The sequence below is a fragment of the Bos grunniens genome, chromosome 24 (genome assembly GCF_055505025.1).
Source record: "Bos grunniens cultivar Pamir isolate PY7600 chromosome 24, Bosgru_T2T1.0, whole genome shotgun sequence".
Classification (NCBI taxonomy): domain Eukaryota; kingdom Metazoa; phylum Chordata; class Mammalia; order Artiodactyla; family Bovidae; genus Bos; species Bos grunniens.
Genome location: NC_141188.1, coordinates 45,143,512 through 45,162,676, shown reverse-complemented (window position 1 = coordinate 45,162,676; position 19,165 = coordinate 45,143,512). Strand labels below are relative to the sequence as shown.

The 19,165-nt window shown below is 49.6% G+C and overlaps 1 protein-coding gene and 1 long non-coding RNA gene across 2 annotated transcripts; both read right to left on the bottom strand.

The window, feature by feature from the left end:
- Positions 1 to 2,826: 2,826 nt before the first annotated feature.
- LOC147346187 (uncharacterized) lies at positions 2,827 to 7,379 on the bottom strand. Its single transcript, XR_015154014.1, has 2 exons — positions 7,052 to 7,379; positions 2,827 to 2,931 (listed from the first exon to the last, which is right to left on the bottom strand). It is a non-coding gene; the product is annotated as an uncharacterized LOC147346187 (long non-coding RNA).
- A 2,190-nt stretch (positions 7,380 to 9,569) lies between these two features.
- On the bottom strand, positions 9,570 to 13,480 carry MC5R (melanocortin 5 receptor). The gene has a single exon (XM_086373340.1). It carries the CDS (start codon positions 13,460 to 13,462, stop codon positions 12,485 to 12,487), a length of 978 nt encoding a protein of 325 aa, XP_086229466.1. The 5' UTR covers positions 13,463 to 13,480; the 3' UTR covers positions 9,570 to 12,484.
- Between the last annotated feature and the right edge of the window lie 5,685 nt (positions 13,481 to 19,165).

The following is a 19,165-nucleotide window of genomic DNA, read 5'->3' as shown; positions in this document are numbered from 1 at the left end:
AGAAGGCAAAATCAACAGTCTCCATTTAAGGAAAACTAAGACAATTTGTCACCAGTAAATCTGGAATAATGGCTGAAATTCTCTAAACAGAAGGAAATGATAAAATAGGGTATCCTGGAAAGCTAGAAGGAAGAAAAATGGAAGGAGTAAAAATAGGGATATAGACAATAGATTTTCCTTCTCCTCTAGAGTTTTCTGCCTCACGGATCCAGTATTTCACAGTTATATTTCACAATACTCTGATGTCGAAATTATAATTTTATTTCTTTTTAACTAACTTTAATGTCTAATTGCATGGTTACCATGCTTACTGTCTAATATACCCAGTGTAACCATTTAATCTGGTTCTTTGCAGACAGATTTGTTTCAATTCACTGCTTTATCCATTATTGCACCATCAGACTCTCTGGGTTCATGCCTGGGCCCTGCCTCCTCCCAGTAGGTTTCAGGGAATCATGGAGGCAGGCATTTGCCCACCGCGCTTAGCTAGAGCCGACTGACATCCTGCGCCCTCTGGTCTGTGTCCCTGTGGCTTGCCCACAACTTCAGTTGTCAGTCCCTGCAGGACACCTGCGTCTGATTCTGTTCCCTGCTCAGCTCCGGGCAGCCCACTTCACTCTCACTGAGAATCAGACATCATTTCCCAGAAGCCCCAGCAGAATGACTCAAAGGGGCTTGGGATCCCGCCTCCATGGGGAAGCTGTGATGGTGCCCCCCCTCCCTCGCCACCTGTGAGGCCAGAGGACAGGCCCCCAGGCCCACATCGAAGCCACAACACCCCTTCGTCAGCCTTTGGGTCTCAAGGCTTCCCATTCAAACAAGACAGGCAAGCCACTTCTGGCAATGAAATCCCTTCGCATTCCTTTCAAAAGCCATTATTACCACCACTATTGATCTGACAGAATTTTCTGGCTGACATTTACAGCAAAGGTTATCCAGTAAGCAGGCTGTCTTCCGTACCTTGTCTTCTTGGCTTTGCCCCTTGGATGACTCACCTAAACACCAGCTGCAATTATCCCTTATCTGGCCCCTGTGTGAGGCCCACTGCAGACGCTCTTCCCTCCCCAGGCTGCTTGCTCTGCTCTGCAGGGAAAGCCGCCTGTCACAATCACCAGTTCATCCCACCCACTCACTACACTGGACCCATGAGGAGAAACGTCTGCTTAAAACCGGTGGACTGCTCGGAACTGGGAAGAAAGCCTCTGGCTTTCCCTGGGACACACATTGTCTGTCTGTCCCTGCCTTCCTGCTCCCTGAATGCCAAACCTGGGCTAACTGGACCTCACCAGATCATTTGATGATGAACAGCTGTGTCTGGAATCCTTGCTATAATATCCATCACTTCACAGCTTTCTATGTATCAAATTCTCTCAGGTTTTACTATATTTACGCAACTACACTCACAGAGGAGAACTATTTTACAGTGTAAGAAACTGCATTTACCTTACAGATGAGAATATTGAAGCTCAGGGAACCGTTGCTGAGCACAGGAGGGCTTAGGATTGGTGGGCGACAGGTGTGGAGTACAGTCGTCCGGTTCAGCCTGGGTCTCCTCTCAGCGGCATTCGGACTCCAGGGAGACCAGCTTTCTCTGGATTGCTTTTTTGCTATTTTCTTTTTTTCCTACCAATTCAAGGGAGTATATTCAATCTTTGACCTTCTTTGACCTTCTTTGTCACATTTTAAAAAACTGTTCTCCTCACCCAGGAACTTGGCATGGGGGAGGGGGACAGGCAGGAATACTACTGTTCTGTCTGGTGTACTGACTTCTCACGTATTTTCTGTGAAAGGTTTCTACCACTTTAAGGGAGGAGGCGGGGAAAGGCAGGGATAGTAGGCGTGAAAGAAAACAGGTGATTCTGGATTTTCTTAATCAATATTTTCTACATCTCTAATTTCAAAGTCTGAGGAGGAAGAGGAGTAGTTTAGTCTAAGTCGTTTCTGACTCTTGCGACCCCACAGATCGTAGCCTGCCAGGGTCCTCTGCCCAAGGGATTCTCCAGGCAAAAATACGGAAGTGGTTTGTCATTTCCTCCTCCAGGGCATCTTCCCCACCCCAGAATCGAACCCTGTTCTCCTGCATTGTAGGCAGATTCTTTACCCACTATAAGCTAAAAGTCTGAAAGTGAAACAATAATAATAACAAAGAGTTGCCTAAAAATCAGTGCTTTGGCACCCCTCTCGCGTTCTCCATTTTCAGCTCCAGCAAAGAACACAGAAAGCAAGAAAGAAGGGGAGCAGAGAAGCAAGTGCTCAGTACATAGCTGGTGAGTCACAGCGTTGAAAACAACTTAATTCATCCGCACTGGTAGAAAGTTCCCAGCCGCCTCATCTAAGCTTCAGGTGTCCAAACATATCAAGCATGTTTCCAGATGAAACCAACCCAGAAGTCTTTAAGTCAACATGAAAAAACAGAAAATAGTAGTTCTCTGAGTATCTACGGGCTCTGAGTGGGAGGCGCCTCGTGGGGCCGGGCCAGGCGCTGGCGCCCGCTCACCTGCGCCGCTTCGCGCGGTCCAGGCGCGCGGGTCCGCTGCCCCAACCAGGGTGTCTGCGCTGGGCCCAGGTCCCAGGAACAGGGCGCGTGGCTCTGGTGGGCCCGTCTGCTGCCTCCTTTCCCTGTGGCACCAGCACCAGCGAGGAAGGTGGAGTGGGAGGCCGCAGAAAGACAGACACCAGCCGCGTTAGCAGAATCTCCGGCCCTTAATGCCTCCACCATCCTTCGTCCGTGGAGCAACTCGGGGGCGGTTTTCTACACAGAGGAGCCTCAGAACTTTACGCCAGAGCCACATGGGGAGCAGACACGCGCACACCCCCCTCAACTCACCTGCCGCACCCAGGCAGGTCATTCTAGAACCCAGCCTTCCTATCCAGTGGCTCCATCACACCCTGTGACTTGGAGTCCTTCCCTGGTTCCTCAGTGTTTGGCATCTGAGAAGCGAAGAAAGAGGTTCTGAGAAGTAAGCTTGTAGGTAACCTGCCCACATGTCACTGGCTATACAGGACACATGGCTGCTTCCACCTGCAGAGGAAGCTAGAAAAGTGTGTCCAGCAGGGAATGGGGGCAGCTTAGGCAGCATCTACAAGTTCTACAAAGAGAAGTGGACATCAGTGTGGGTGCTGATGTGAGTGTAGATGGGGGTGCAGGAAGGGATGTGGATGTAGGTGTGGCACAGGCCAGATGGCTGGGACATGCCTGTGTAGTGTGGGAACAATGTAGGTGCAGGCATGAATATGCTTATGGGGGTGCATAAGATAGATTCTTTCCATAAAAAATGATTCATAGTCTTCATTCCTTTTAATCTAAAATGAGTGTTTTTCTAAGTCATTAAATGCTTCAGAAAGCAAATACTGTAATAACATGTAGTGAAAACATGTACAGAGTCTCTCTCTTAAATAGGACAGTGAAAATACTAGTCTCTTAGTCCCCTCTGGCTCTTTGCAACCCCATGGACTATAGCCCACCAGGCTCTCTGTCCATGGGATTCTCCAGGCAAATGGAATGGGTAGCTGTTCCCTTCCTTCAGGGGATCTTCCCAACCCAGGGATTGAACCTGGGTCTCCAGCATTGCAGGCAGATTCTTTACCGCTTGAGCCACCAGGAAACAGAAGACTCTACTTGTTCAAGGCCTAAGGTTCCCCCTACCTGGCCTGCCCAACCCAGGTATCACAATGGTGGCACTAATGTTGGTGAGGTCCTCCTGGTCACAGACTTAATCGACCTGACTCAGAATTTATGAGGTCAGCAAGAAGATTGGGGCTTCCCAATCTTCAGTGGTAAAGAACTTGCGTGCCAATGCAGGAGATGCAGGAGAGGTGGGTTCGATCCCTGAGTCTGGAAAATCCCCTGGAGAAGGAAATGGCAAACCACTCCAGGATTTTTGCCTGGAAAACCCCATGGGCTACAGCCCATGGGGTCATGAAGAGTCGGACACGACTGAGCATTCAAGCACAAGATTAGTTTAACAGAAAATAATCCTACGAAACACACTGAGGATGTACAGGTCTCCACCAGGTGGGGAGGGTGGAACGTGGATGTCCCAAGGAAGCAAAACCCTGGAGGCCAGAGACAGAAAACACAATTCCAGCCCAGGAGCAAGAGACCAAAGCTCAAGGACAGAGGGACACGACCGAGGGTGGAGAGGCGGCACCATGAGCTGTCACGGAATCCAGTGAGGATTTCTGAGATGTGTAGGGAGGTTTCTGGGACCTGCTGGTATGCTGCTGTGGGGTGAGCCGTTTGGAGGTGGGAAAGCAAGAAATGCCGGAGCCAGTTTGTTACCAGTGGGTGTGAACAAGGAGTGGAAGCATATCCTGAACCACTATCTCTGCAAACACGAGGCTGCAGCCTGATTCCCCGCTGCAGCCAGCCAGTCCCCTGGGTCCAGTTGGTGAGTGGCTGTGAATTTTCTGAAGCACCCCCCACCCCAAGTTTCCCCAAGGGAAACCAGCACCCTCACCACCGACTCCCTCTCCCACATTCAGCCTCAAGCACTAAGGAAGAAAGAGAAGAGACAGAAGTGCAAGAGAACAGGGCAAATGTTTGTGAGAGGAGACCAGGAGCTCCTTCATCAGCTTCGAACCCAGGGTCCCAGGGCAGCCTTCCCCCTTCCCAGCATACCTGCCACCTGGCTCTGCCCTTGGCCGCCACCCATCCCACTCCTGCTTCAGCTTGTATCTCTCTCTCCGGGCTTCTGCCCCCTCTTGGGTAAGAATGGTAATGTTTAACTCTTATTTAAGGTGATTGGGGATTAAAAAAAAAAAAAAGACAACTCTTTAAAAGACAAAGAGCACTGCCATTTGCACTCAAAGTATTTTTGAGCAACTTTGGAGCACTGAGGCTTCTGAAGAACTCCCCTGGGGTTTACTTTAGCTCCTTGACCTGCTGGTCAGAGGGTGGGATGAAAAGTGGAACTGTGGGCTTCCCTGGTGGCTCAGAGGTTAAAGCGTCTGCCGGTGATGCGGGGAACCTGGGTTCAATCCCTGGATCGGGAAGATCCCCTGGAGAAGGAAATGGCAACCCACTCTAGTATTCTTGCCTGGACAATCCCATGGACGGAGGAGCCTGGTAGGCTACAGAACACAGGGTCGCAAATACTCTAACACGACTGAGAGACTTCACCTTTTCACTTTCTTTCAATTCTGAGACATGTTCACTGCCATCTGCTGACTTTAGAAGGGCCACTAACCCCTGAACTGTTGGGGGAGGGGACACCTCAGGGACCCTGCCCTCTCCTCTGCCCTGGATTATGGTCTTTGAACTGACCATGGCTTTGCTCACTCTAGTCAGGAGTCAAGACAAGAAAGAGGCCAACAGAAGCATGATTAAGGGGCCAGGATGAGGCAAGGTTCCTGTCCCACATCATGGTGGCAAAACTCTCATCCAGGGAATGGCCATGCGCTTGTGCTAGAACCACAGTTAGGCAGTGTCCTGCCTTTCTGCTTTGCACAGGAAGCTAGTCCTGCTAGCCACAAATGCAGCTCAAATCGATTTCTCATTCAAGTATCTATCTCCATTTCTTCCTGAAAATCCATGGAAATGACCGCCAAAAAGTATAAACGGGAAGAAATTCACAAAAGTACTGAGAACAGGTTGGGAGAGGATGTTTCTGTAAGGCCTGCTTTCTACTCTGTCATTCCCAGTGATTTGTGTCCAGCTCTGCCCATGTGGTCAGGGCTGCTGTAGAGTGAAGCAAGAAGCCCCTTGTGGATGAGGCTCCCTCCATGAATCACACCCTCCACTCCAATGCACACGTGACTACCAAGGACAAAGCCCACATGTGGGAAACACAGTTGTCTTTTCCTTAGAACTAGAAAGTTCATTTGTTCTCCAAGTGAGCCCAGTGATTCAAGGAAAAAAGGAGGGGAGGGTGAATAAGAAGGGATGGGACAGATGCAGGATGTTGGGATCTGAAAGGTCTCTGGGAAAGGACAGTTAAGAGTCACTCCCAATCAGAGGCCAGAAAGTGAAAGTCGCTCAGTCGTCTCCAACTCTTTGTAACCCCATGGGCTATACAGTCCATGGAATTCTCCAGGCCAGAACACTGGAGTGGGTAGCTGTTCCCTTCTCCAGGAGATCTTCCCAACCTAGGGATCAAACTCAGATCTACACTGCAGGCAGATTCTTTACTGTCTGAGCCACCAGGGAAACCCAGAGGCCATAAACCTTGCCAAAATCTCAAGGAACCTATGGTAGGTAATAGGAACAATAATGGCAAACTGGAATTCAAGTCCTTCTATGTAAAGCTTGGTAGTTAGTTGGGTATCAGACAGAGAGACCCCTCCTTCAGCCTGACTTCCTGCTCACACCTAGTCCAGGCCCTCGGGCCGCACCCACCCAACTGTGACAGCCTCCTCCCCTCCCCACTGCCCCTGGCAGTCACTTGAATTTGCCCTCAAACTCATTGACAAGCCCTGTATTTTTAAAGAGAGAAGATAAAGAAAAACTTTCAGTGTCTCCCTAGGGAGACAAGTGTAAAACAGTGTAAAATAGATACTTCTTGGCCCTCAAGGCCCACATAATCCCCCCTGTATAACTTCCAGCACACTTGAGTGCCTTTCCTCTTCTATCCCAATTTATTCCCTCAGCTCTTTTTTCTTCTTGTTAGTCACTCAGTTGTGTCCAACTCTTTTCGATCATGGATTGTAAGCCGCCAGGCTCCTCTGCCCATAGGATTTCCCAGGCAAGAATACTGGAGTGGGTTGCCATTTCCTTCTCCATGGGATCTTCCCAAACCCGGGTGTCCCACATTGCAGGCAGACTCTTTACCACCTGAGCCACCAGGGAAGCTCTTCGGCTAGATCTAGTCAGGCTGTTTCACCATAAACCCAAGTAGCTCCCCATCCCTTGGCCCCTCTTCTCCACAGCGGTACAGACCCGCCCCATCCTGCAAGGCCTTACGGAACATGCCTGCGCACAGATCACCTCCCGTGACTTTACTAGCTCTCGTGTTCCCTCCCTCAATTTTTACACAACAGAAGGTGAAAGGACGCTAACCCTCAGGGGCTCTTCCAGCCGTGGCCCTCGCGCGCCCAAGGGCCCCACACCCACCTGTGGGAGTCAGTCCTGCTGAGGGGAATGCACAGCCCGGCCCCACAGACAGATGTGTTTCCACACAGCACCCTATGGGTCCTGGGCACCAGCCCACTTCTGACACAACGGGCCTGGGGGCAGCCTCTGAGCCGAGACGGCGCCCCTCCCATGTCACACACCAGCGGGAACTCCAGCTGTCCTTTCTAGAAAGTCACACAGAACTCAGACACATTTTACTTACTAGAGTGTGCCCTTATGACTCAAGGGCAGCAGCTCAAAGAGACAAGGAGGGCAAGGTGTGTGGGAGGGGTGTGGAGCTCCCACGCCCTCCAGGTGCCGCCAGGTCTCCAGGTGTTCTGCATCCCAGAGGCTCTCAGAACCCTGTCCATTAGGGGGTGATGGAGGCTTCCCGACACAGGAGTGATTGATTTAAACCGTGGCCCTCGGCAGCTGAACTCCATCTCCAGCTGCTTTCCCCTCCCTGATGGTGGGAGAGGGGGTGGGACTGAAAGTCCTGACCTTTGACCTGTGACTGATTCCTCTTAGATGATTCCAGCTCCTTCAGTTCAGTTCATTTCAGTCGCTCAGTCGTGTCCCACTCTTTGCGACCCCATGAATCGCAGCACACCCCTCATCAACATAACAAAAGACTCAAGGCTTAGTAAATTCCGAGGGTTCCAAGAGCCCTGTGCCAGTAATGGTGACAAAAAAAAAAACAGATACATATTTCCTGTTATACATCACAGTATAATTTTGTGCTACACAAGTTCATTTGTAGTTACACGGAGTGCACTTGCCCTTGCAAGGGCCTGTTAGAGTGGTTCTTGGCCTGTCAGCTTCTCGAGGGCAAGACACTGACCAGCCACACTCCTGGCCTTGTGAGAGGTACTGCTTACCCCCGTTCAGCTCACCCCTTCCAGTGCCATAGTAGGGTTGATTTCTCCAGCTCACTTTGATGTTGGGTCACAGATGGTGAACATGTGAGCAGAAATAGGAACTCACATCTGTGTGTCAGGATGGGGCTTCTATCGTCCTATGTCCCAAGTAACTAGGAGACTCCTTGCTAATGTGTGCTCAATACATAACATGATGAAAACTAAACCTTTGTTAAGATGCTGAGACTTGGGAGTTGTTTCTTCTACAGAATAACCTTGGTTCTCTAAGTGGGAGTCTTTGACCAACAGCATCTAAGAGGTTATTCAAAAGGTGAAATCTCAGTTCCTGCCCCAGACCCACCAGATAAGTATGGAAATTGTTACTTCAAAGTGGCTGAATCAAAACCAAAAATGGGTGTTCAGAGAGTATGGAGGACAGTGCCTGTTATGTGGGGGCAGAGAGCGTGGCCCTTGGATAATCTACACAGTCATACAAGGACAGGTGGGAATAGGGGTCATGTGCACTGGCTACAGTTGGCTGTATTTGATGAGATCCTCCAAGGAGATGAGCTATGGAGACAGTGACCTGAATACCAGCAGGAGTGAAAGGGACTCAAGATGAGAGCACAACAATGAGAATGCGCCTAACACCCTGTAGCTGCTGGCCTGAAAATAGTTAAGATGATAGGTTTTATGTCATGTGTATTTACCACATGTGTATAAATAAACAAATATGATTCATCAATGATGCATCTAAAACCATCTTTAAAAAAATTTTTTTCAGGAGAATCCGAAGTCAGGGGCTTGAGAGTGGGGAGATACAGCTTTTTGGATTCAATAAGTAAAAGTAAGCAAGTTGAATAAGTAGATCAATTAAATCTCAGATGTGGCACAGGATTAAATCAAGGGGGTGGCTTTCACCACCATCACAAATCCTCTGAGTGGCTCCAAGGAAGCTATCAGCGTAAAGTCCTCAGAGTTTATCAGAAAGATCCAGTAAGTATTTCAGCACGGCAAAATGGCTCAGGAAAAAGAAACTAAAAGCATGACTCCCTCTGAGTTGGATAGACTCAAGCATACATATTTAAGATGAGAGCAAGAACAAGTCTTGGGGGCAAAAAGGAGAGATGTACAGCAAGCCTGGGAAATAAACAGGCCAAGGTGGGCCCTGAACAATGGGGCTGCACTGGCCACAGGCTGCCACTGAGCCCTGGGCGGGTGAGGCCGAGTCTCCTACTCACTGCTCCTGGGAGGGGTTCATGTCTGTGTGGCCCCTCTCCCACCATCGTTACACTAGGAAAAATATCGGATAAGGTGGCCTTTCAATTTATTGGTCTCCAGATCAAGAGGAGCCACATCTGGGCCCGATGTAGAGACTACCTACCATTTTAGAGTTATTCCCTCCCTGGAAATCTCCACATACACCTGCCACCCACCTGTGAGAACTCAGCCACAGCCCTCGTTCCACAGCACACACAATCCGTGCCTCCTGAATTCATGTTTAGTTGTAGGTAGCACCTTGGACTTTGGACAATGCTTCTACAAGCCTTGAAATAATTCATGGCCCCCAAACTGTAATGGCAGAGATCCCTGAATGGCACTTTCTCTACCTCCCTACTGAGAACAGATAATAACACCAAAATACTTCCTGAAAGACAGAATTCTGGACAGGATATAATGTCACATGTACAATTTTATTTTATTACCAGGAGTTAAACAATTTTGAACTGATAAATGACCATCCTATAGGCGATAAATACCGTCAAGAAAACACCATCACACCTCACCAGTGAACGTCCCTCCTCATTTTGCAGCAGCTGCTGACAAATAGAAGACCCAAGACCCTCTGATTATCAGAGGTCAGAATGGCCAGTTAAAATGGGTGGTCTGGTCTTCCGTTTTATTAACCTTTTTTTGAACACATGTTTTTACATCAAATAAAGTTGCTACAAAAGCAGAAATAGTTAATATACAATAATGTACAACAGTTCTGTGGATTTTTTTTGGTCTGGGGGCTGTGGGCTGGGATTCCAGGCTCATTTAGATATTTACTGAGTCTCTGCATTCCCGATACTTCTTCCAAGTGAAGACTCGTCAGAACACTTGGCTATTTCTGTACTACTATATCGAGATTACAAGACCTTTGAGCATTCCCTCAAGGACCTTTGTAGAGAAGGTCAGACCTTGTCTGCAGCCAGTATCCACCCAGAGCAGCGAGTCAGCCTGATGAGAGTGAGTCCTCAGCAGAGCCACAGGGCAAACCACGAAGGCTAAAGTGTGATCTGCCTATGGGATCGTGGCCGTGGTGACCTCAGTTAGCACTCTGAGAGTGCTGGCGGGCAGCAGGCTAAGTACACATTTGGTTAGCAACAACGACACAACAGCCGAGCACCGAAACCGCTGTGGCAACAGGGCCCCCGAGGCAAGTTGGGCAGCGAGAACCCCGTGTTCCTGGAGCCGGGGATCCTGATATGACCCACATAACTCAGACCCGTGGTTCCCAGCAAGTCATATGGAGCTCACTCATGCCCCTGTGTATACATAGGAATGTCAGCTAAAAGGACAGGATGCATTTGAAGGGTTAGTTGCCTCCTCAAACATCAACTGTCAACAGCCTGCTAATTTGCCCTTTCTAGAAGATTCATAGGTTTTATGCACTTTCCTACTTGAGCTGGTACCAGGACTCTGAGCTGCTGAGTGGGGGTCATGTCTATAGGTTGTGCTTGTGCGTGGCGCCCAGGGAGGTCTCCTGGTCAAGAGACCCTCACACTCACCACTCTGTGACCCTAGTGGGCCACTGCTTGTTTACATATATTCCTTCACTGGGGGTAGTCTAGACGTGAATATCCACAACAAAAGAGAAGCTATTAACATCAAAGACAAGAGAATGGAATTCAGAGCCATAAGAACCCAGCCATTCAGATGAGAGCCCTGGGACACAGAGGTTAGAGCCATGACCAAGGCCCACATCTGCTCCGTGGCCAGGCAGGCCTCCTGGCTTCCAGACCACTGCTTTGACAGCCCTCTGCATCCTCTCCTAGCACCACCCATCTGCAACCTTCCTTTAAAATAAATAGACAATCTCTAGGGTGCTTTCCTGGAGAAGGAAATAGCAACCCACTCCAGTATTCTTGCCTGGAGAATCCCAGGGACGGAGGAGCCTAGTGGGCTGCCGTCTATGGGGTCGCACAGAGTCGGACACGACTGAAGTGACTTAGCAGCAGCAGGGTGCTTTCCGAGTTTCAAGTGTTCTCACGCTTTTTCATGCCTGCCCTGTGGGGTCAGCACAGATGCGACCTGAAATGAGATGATTAAGGTGACACTGCCCATTAATGGCACCCCACTCCAGTACTCTTGCCTGGAAAATCCCATGGACGGAGAAGCCCGGTAGGCTGCAGTCCATGGGGTCGTGAAGAGTCGGACACACTGAGCAACTTCACTTTCACTTTTCAGTTTCATGCATTGGAGGAGGAAATGACAACCCACTCCAGTGTTCTTGCCTGGAGAATCCCATGGACAGAGGAGCCTGGTGGGCTGCCGTCTATGGGGTCGCACAGAGTCAGACACAACTGAAGCGACTTAGCAGCAGCAGCAGCAGCCCATTAGGGGCAGAGTTAGGACTGAACTCCACTTTCCTAGTCCATTCTGCACTGGAAAAGATTTGACTTAGCGGGGCTAGCGCTGGGCACCTGGACTTCTGGAGTCAGGCTGCAAACTGCAGACTGTACAGGGACAGGGCTTCAGACTCCAAGACAGACCCCGTCAGAGAAGGTCAAAGATAGCTTGACTGTGGGGTGTGTTCATGGCAGGTACCTCGGGGCCCCGCATGCCCCCAAAACACTCATTTGGAAACTCTGGACCGAGTCAGAATAAAACAGTAAGGAAGAGTCACAAAGATGTTCATGCCATGTAAGGGAAAGTTTGTGGCAAGAGGTTTTCTGTCTGGATTAGTGCAAAAACATGATTGACAGAAATATAATTAAAGAAATGTCATCCCTGTACAATCATGGACACAAGCCACGAAACCAGGAGTTCAGGAAAGGAGAGCTATGGAAAATTCCCACAGCAATTAGACAGAAAATTTCAAATGGAAAGAATCTAATCGCTCTACTCTGCCCCAAAAAGCATGCCGAACTCCCAGAGGCATCACAAAAAGTTAGGGAACTGCTTCTGGGACAGAAAGTGATCACGGACCGTAGTGTGTTCACAGCTTTTCTCCCAGGTCCAGCCATGCTCATCATTCTTAGACTTGCTCATGGAGTGTCACCTTCCCTGAGGACACACTCAGAAGATGGAGGGTGCCGGGGACCCCAGAAGTGGGTGGGAACGGCAGAAAGTGCAGGAGGAAAGCAGGCTGTAAGAAACTGTCACGGGCATTCTCAAGGCAGAGAAGTGGCACGTGCACCTTTGACCCAACGACTGCTGATCAGGGAAAAGCTGCCTCTTAGACACAGATTTGAGGTGGAGAAAAGATGAAGGGAACGCATGGTATAATTTCCAGTTCCGACTGTTCCTAACCCACCTTGGCATAAGGGCGATGAAGGAGAGAAGAGCTGCAGAGAGAAGGACTTTTAGTTCAGTACCTGCTCGGAAACCTACAGGGTGTTCTGAAGCTCTGAAAACAAACAATCTCCTTAAAGGTCTTCCGCATCTCTTGGCTGCGGAAGGCATATATCAGAGGGTCAATCACAGAGTTACACATGATGAGGATGAGGTACATGTTGAAGTGAGACATGAAGCAAGAGCAGTAGAGGTTGTGAGGACACGAAATCATCAGGATGAGGTGGAGGAAGAAGGGGGCCCAGCACACGATGAAGACGCCCAGCAGCATGGCCAGGGTAATGGCGCCCTTCACGCCAGTCCTCTGCCGCACGGAACTGTGCCCAGGCAGGGTGGCGATGCGCCGGATGTGGGTTCGAGCCAGGAGGAACATGTGGGTGTACAGAGACGCCATGAGGAGCAGCATGGTGAGGAACATGGCGATGAGGCAGATGACCACATATGTGGACTCATAGTACACAATGAAGACCGTGCCGCAGCTGGCGCAGAAGGCCCAGATGCCACCGATGATGGCCCCCGAGCGCCGGCCCGTCATGATGCGCTGGTAGCGCAGGGCGCAGAAGATGGTGACATAGCGGTCCACAGCGATGGCCAGCAGGCTGCACATGGAGGCCACCACGGAGATGCAGATCATGGAGTCGAACACGTTGTCCAGGTGCCGCACGGAGGCATCGGCCATCACCAGGTGCTTGTTGGTGAGCAGGTAGATGGTGATGGTCTCCCAGGAGTTGGACAAGCTCACCAACATGTCGGCCACTGCCAAACTGCCCATGAAGAAGTACATGGGGGTGTGCAGGTTCCGGTTCCTCACGATGGCCCCGATGACTAGGATATTCTCCAGCAGGCTGATGAGGCCCAGGGCCAGGAACACCTCCACCGCAATGCCCATGTCCTCACATAGTGAGGATGCATTCTGGACACTCAGTCCTGAGAGGTTGCCATCCGTGGTGTTCAGCCCAAGATCCAAGAAGTGCAGGTGGAATGAGGAGTTCATCGCTCCTCTTCTGAGCAGCAGATCACTGTAAAACAGGTTTTAATTCGTGATCCAGAGGGGTTAACAGTCTATAGAAGTACATGCATGTGGAGAGCAACCTCACCATGAGCAACGTGCCCTGTGTGCCTGCGTCCTGGATCCCGGATCCTGGAATAGCATCCCTCTAATGTGAGGTCCCCTCTGCCCTTCTCTCCTCCTTCCACAGCCCTCCTAGCAGAGTCATCAGACACCTTAGCATGCACAAGACACTTTGAGTCTCGTTCTTGTCATCTTGGTGCCCATGCTTACTCTCAAAAGTGCCACAGCTCACAACTTGCAGAACCTCTCCAGTCTCCTGGTTCCACACACACGGTGACTGCCCCACATTTCCTGAGTGGACTCTGAGTCCAGAAGGACCTGCAGGTCTCAAGAGAGTCAGACAGGTAACTCCTGTTCATCCTTAAGCCCCGAGGATTCTTCCCTACAGTTGTCACTAAGGTTGTAACCAAGGTGATCAATTAACTTGAATATAATCACAAATAAAAGTTACCGTCTTCAGTTCATAAGTTTAGGTTTCATACACACACTAAAATTGAAGCCCTGAATTAAAATCTCCCTAACTTCTGTGTTTGAAAGTCCATGGAGTCAGATTAACAGACAGTTGTATAAGTTCCACAGAAACGAAGTACAAAGAAATGAGGCATTTAGATTTACCAAGAACTAGAGCAAGATACTTTCCTCCTCTGTTGCCCGATTCCTCTCCCGTGATTTATATTCAAAACTCTCTTTGCCCTCAAACTCAGAGCATATCTAGGGAGAGAGTCACAATTTCTGTCATCACCTCCATTGTCAAGAGTCACTATGTGTTATTTGTCTAGTTTGGTTTCAGGGATAACAGCCACCACACTGACGTTTGAGTCCCCAGCCAGCTCTTTTCCACACACAGGTAAGGCACGGTTTGCATCCATTCAAGCCAACTTGAAGCGAATAGAAAGCGCAGCTATTTACCCGTTTCCCTTGTCTCCCTGGCACGGCTCCTCTTGCACAGCAGCCGTGAGGCTGCACTCGGGACCAGGGCTCGGCCTGGGCACCAGGGGGAAGTGCCATCCCCGCAGGATGAGGTCTGGGTGGCAGAGGCACTGCAGCCTCCCTGCGGCTCATCCTTTATGCAGCTTCGCAGGACCGCCTCCTGCTCGCCGCCGCCCCTTCTGTCCCTGCTCTCCAGTCACGGCCTGAGGTACCACCTAGTGGTCAGAGCAGGGCCCTTCCTCTCCTGGCCGACACCTGCACCTTCTGTTTGTGGAAAATCCTTCCCCCAAAGTGTGTTCAAATGTATTCTCCAGCAGGTTGTTCTTTTTGACTCTGCTTGTCTCTTCCTCTTTGAACTATGGAAATACTATGGGATCCTGTGACAGCCTAGGACACAAGTCACTGGTCCCCTGATGGCTGTTCTCTGGAACTGACCGTGGCGACCCTCAGCTGTGAGCCTGATCCACCCCTTGTGGGACCAAGATTAGCCCTCCTGCGAGGACTCTGACAGGTCAGGTCCAAGACAACAAATGTAATTTTGTTGTTGTTCAGTCACCAAGTTGTGTCTGACTCTTCACGACCCCATGGACTGCAGCACACCAGGCTTCCCTATTCCTCACCATATCCTGCTGCTGCTGCTGCTGCTGCTGCTGCTGCTGCTGCTGCTAAGTCACTTCAGTCGTGTCCAACTCTGTGCGACCCCATAGACGGCAGCCCACCAGGCTCCCCCGTCCCTGGGATTCTCCAGGCAAGAACACTGGAGTGGGTTGCCATTTCCTTCTCCAGTGCACGAAAGTGTAAAGTGTAAATGAAGTCGCTCAGTCGTGTCCGACTCTTCGAGACCCATGGACTGCAGCCTACCAGGCTCCTCCGTCCATGAGATTTCCCAGGCAAGAGTACTGGAGTGGGGTGCCATTGCCTTCTCCATATCCTGAAGTTTGCCCAAGTTCATGTCCATTGCATTAGTGACGCCATCCAACCATCTCATCCTCTTTGATACTCAAGTAAAAAGGGAAAAGTGACTTTCCTTTTGCCAAACATCCTGGACTTGGGCAAGAACTTCTGGATCTCCAATTTCTCTGGGACTTAGAACACTGACCTGCAGTCCTGCTGGACCAGGCCTGGTAGAAATACCCGGGGCTGCTTTGCTGTCAGAGATATGACCAGACGGCCTTTCCAACCAAGTCGTTGGAACCAACACACTGGTGTCCTGCGGCTGTGCCAAGGGTTGCAGGATGGAATGGTAAGAGTGGAGCCGTGTACACACAAAGGGACGATTGACAGAAAATGGATGATTCAAGCCTCCCTTACTTGTTTCTCATGCTCCATCGCTTGGGCTCTACAGAAGATTTTGGCTTCCCAGTAAAGTGGTAAAAGTGGAGACTTCTGTTAAAGATCATTAACCATCCAGATGACACAGCACAGCTGCCATAGATGCAGCCCTCCCAGCTTGCGTGCTGGTGACTTTGTGTGTGCTGTACATGAATTGGCTTCCCCCATGTCTCAGGGGGTAAAGAATCTGCCGGCAATGCAGGAGACACAGGAGATGTGGGTTTGATCCCTGGGTTGGGAAGATGCCCTGGAGAAGGAAATGACAACCCACTCCAGTATTCTTGGCTAGAAAATCCCATGGACAGAGGAGCCTGGAGGGCTACAGTCCATGGGGTCACAATGTGTCAGACACAACTGAGCGAATAACACATATACATGAGTTACCTTCATCATAACAGGAGCTTTAGGAAGTGGGTCCTCCCATCACCCCATTTCACAAAGCAGCAAACCCAAGGTCCCAGTGCTGGAAAGAAGCACAGTTGGGGCTCAAATTGACGGCACAAAAATGCCACCAGAGGGGCCCTTGTAGTCATGGGGCTCACTCCACACCAGCCCCGGTGGTCACTGGTTTCCTACTGTTTTGGTACTGCTAAATTTGGTGTGCAGCATTCTTGTTTTGTTCTGTCTTTATCAGGTTTCGGTATTCAGGTTACCCTGGCTTGGTTAAGTAAACTGGGGACAGATTTCAATTATTTCCTATTCTGAGCCAGTTTGAATGAGGTGGGATTTATCATTTTCTTGCAGGAGAGAGATCCCATCAATGCCAACAGGGCTGAGAGAATGTAGACTAAGCTCTTGCCTCCTGGCTCCTCCCTCATAACAGCATACACACCACACACAGGGCACCCCGAGAGCACCAACTGCACTGGGGGGCCCCTCCTCTGTGAAGCATCCTGTGTCCTTCTGTTTTATTGCCCAAGCAGGGACAGTGCGACAACCATCGATTCAAAGGCACAGGGGAGACACTTGGGCAGTCCATGAGGCCCAAGGGTGGGACCTGCTGGATGCCCTGCAGCACAGCTGGTTCCCAGATGCCGACTTGGGGGGTTTACTCCACAGGGTCCATCAGGAAGCACCTGGGCTCAGAACCTGGGGGGATGGGAGGGGAGCGGTGGGGCAGCTGGGCTACAGAGCGGGCCCACAGCTCAGTCAACCCTACTCAGAGCTCTGAGAGGTGAGTGAGACAGCCTCTCTGCTCTGCCTGGAGGGGTCACCAGAAGCCTTCCCCAGCCCTGGAGAGGTGTGAGGTCTGGCAGGCACAACGGAGGGAATGACACGGCACAGGCTGTTGACCACCCCTGCAGCTGGGTGGCATGGCCTCCCTTGAAGGGGTCTGGGCAGCACGCGTCCATGTTCATGGCTCACAGCATCAGTCTGCTTCCCCAGCTTTACTGAAATATTATTGTCACATGACTTATGTAAACTTAAAGCATACAAGGTGATGATTTGATACATGTAGATATTGCAAAATGATGACCATAGTAAAGTATTAACATATCCATCAAGTTGTTTAATTACCTTTTGATAACACTGAAGATCTTACTCTCTTAACAACTTTCAAGTATACAGTACAGTGTTGTTAACGACAGTCACCAGAACTTATTCTTCTTACATCTAGAGGTTTGTACTCTGATCAGCATCCCTATTTCCCCCACCCCCTTCTCTTGGAAACCACCAACTGATGCTACTTCTATGACTTTGGCTTTGTTAGCGTCCCCTTATCAGTGAGATCATGTAGCATTTTTCTTTCTCTGACTTATTTTATTTAGTATAATACCCTCCAAGTCCATCCATGTTGTCACAAAAGGCAAAATCTCATTATTACGGCTGAATATTATTCCGCTGTGTGAGGAATATTTTTCTTTCTCCATTTATCTGTCAATGAACACAGGTTGTTTCCATGTCTTTGCTATTGTGGGTGATGCTGCACTGAACATGGGGGTGCAGATGTCTCTATGTGACACTGATTTCATCTCTTTTGGATAAATATCCAGGAGCTGTTGTTCAATTGCTAAGTTGTGTCTGATTCTTTATGACTGCATGGACTGCAGCATGTCAGGCTTCCTGTTCTTCATTGTCTCTAAGTTTGCTCAGATTCCTGTCCATCCATCTAATGATGCCATCCAACCATCTCATCCTCTGTTGCCCCCTTCTCCTCATGCCTTCAATCTTTCCCAGCATGAGGGTCTTTTCCAATGAGTTGGCTCTTGGCATCAGGTGGCCAAAGTATTGGAGCTTCAGCTTCAGCAACAGTCCTTCCAGTGAATATTCAGGGTTGATTTCCTTTAGGATTGACTGATTTGATATCCTTGCAGTCCAATGGACTGTCAGGAGGCTTCTCCAGCACCACAGTTTGAAAGCTGGATTGTATGGTAGCTCTATTTTTTAATATTTTGAGGAATCTCCATTGTTTTCCCCAGTGGCTACATCAATTTATATTCCCACCAAGCGTGAACAAAGGGTTCCTTTTCTCCACACTCTTGCCAGCATTTATCTCCTGTCTTTTTGATGACAGTCATCCTAACAGGTGTGAAGGGATAGCTCATTGCGGGTTTGATTTTCAGCAAACTCTTCTACATGCCATCTCTGTGCTGAGGCTCCCTAGACGCCATTGTGAGTCCAACCACAGAGGCAAAGCTTACCTGGGTGAGACACAGGAGAGAGCATCATGTATTCACAGAAGTTGGGTTACAGATTTTTTTTTTAACTCCAAGGTGTGTAAAACATTTTCATATATCAACTCATCTGACCCTCCCAGCAGCCCTGGGAAACAGTTTCTGTGTCACCTTCTCTGCAGATGTGGACTCGGAGGCTCTGAAAAGCTGAGTGGATTTTCTGGCACTGCTGGGCTGAGAAATGATGCCACCAGCTGTTAAGCCCAGATCTTGCTCCAAAGTCCAGGTTTATAAATACACACAAGCCCTGTACACTAGGTATGAGCACTAGACAGTGGAGTTCTAGTAAAGTAAGTAAAAAAGTAAAGTAAAAAGTAGCTCAGTCGTGTCCAACTCTTTGTGACCCCGTGGACCGTAGCCTACCAGGCTCCTCCGTCCATGGGATTCTCCAAGCAAGGATACTGGAGTGGGTTGCCATTTCTTCTCCTAAGGAAGCAAGCACCAAATCTCCTATGAACATTTGTTGAGAGCCTACAATGCCTGTGACTGGTCCACAGGTCTAGAATCTCAACAAATCCTCCAGCAACATGTGAAGTAAAAATCTTTAGCACTGTCTTCCATACAAGAAAACCGAGGCTCAAAGGAGACTGTGACACAGCTATTGATGAAAGCAGGACCTGAATCCAGGCTTTTCACCACATCTGTGCTTCATACAGAGTCTGGTGTCTTCTTGTGACTCAGTCACATG

What these genes read in the sequence shown, in the direction of transcription:
- MC5R (XM_086373340.1), bottom strand. Translation starts at nt 13,462, where the DNA reads ATGAACTCCTCATTCCACCTGCACTTCTTGGATCTTGGGCTGAACACC.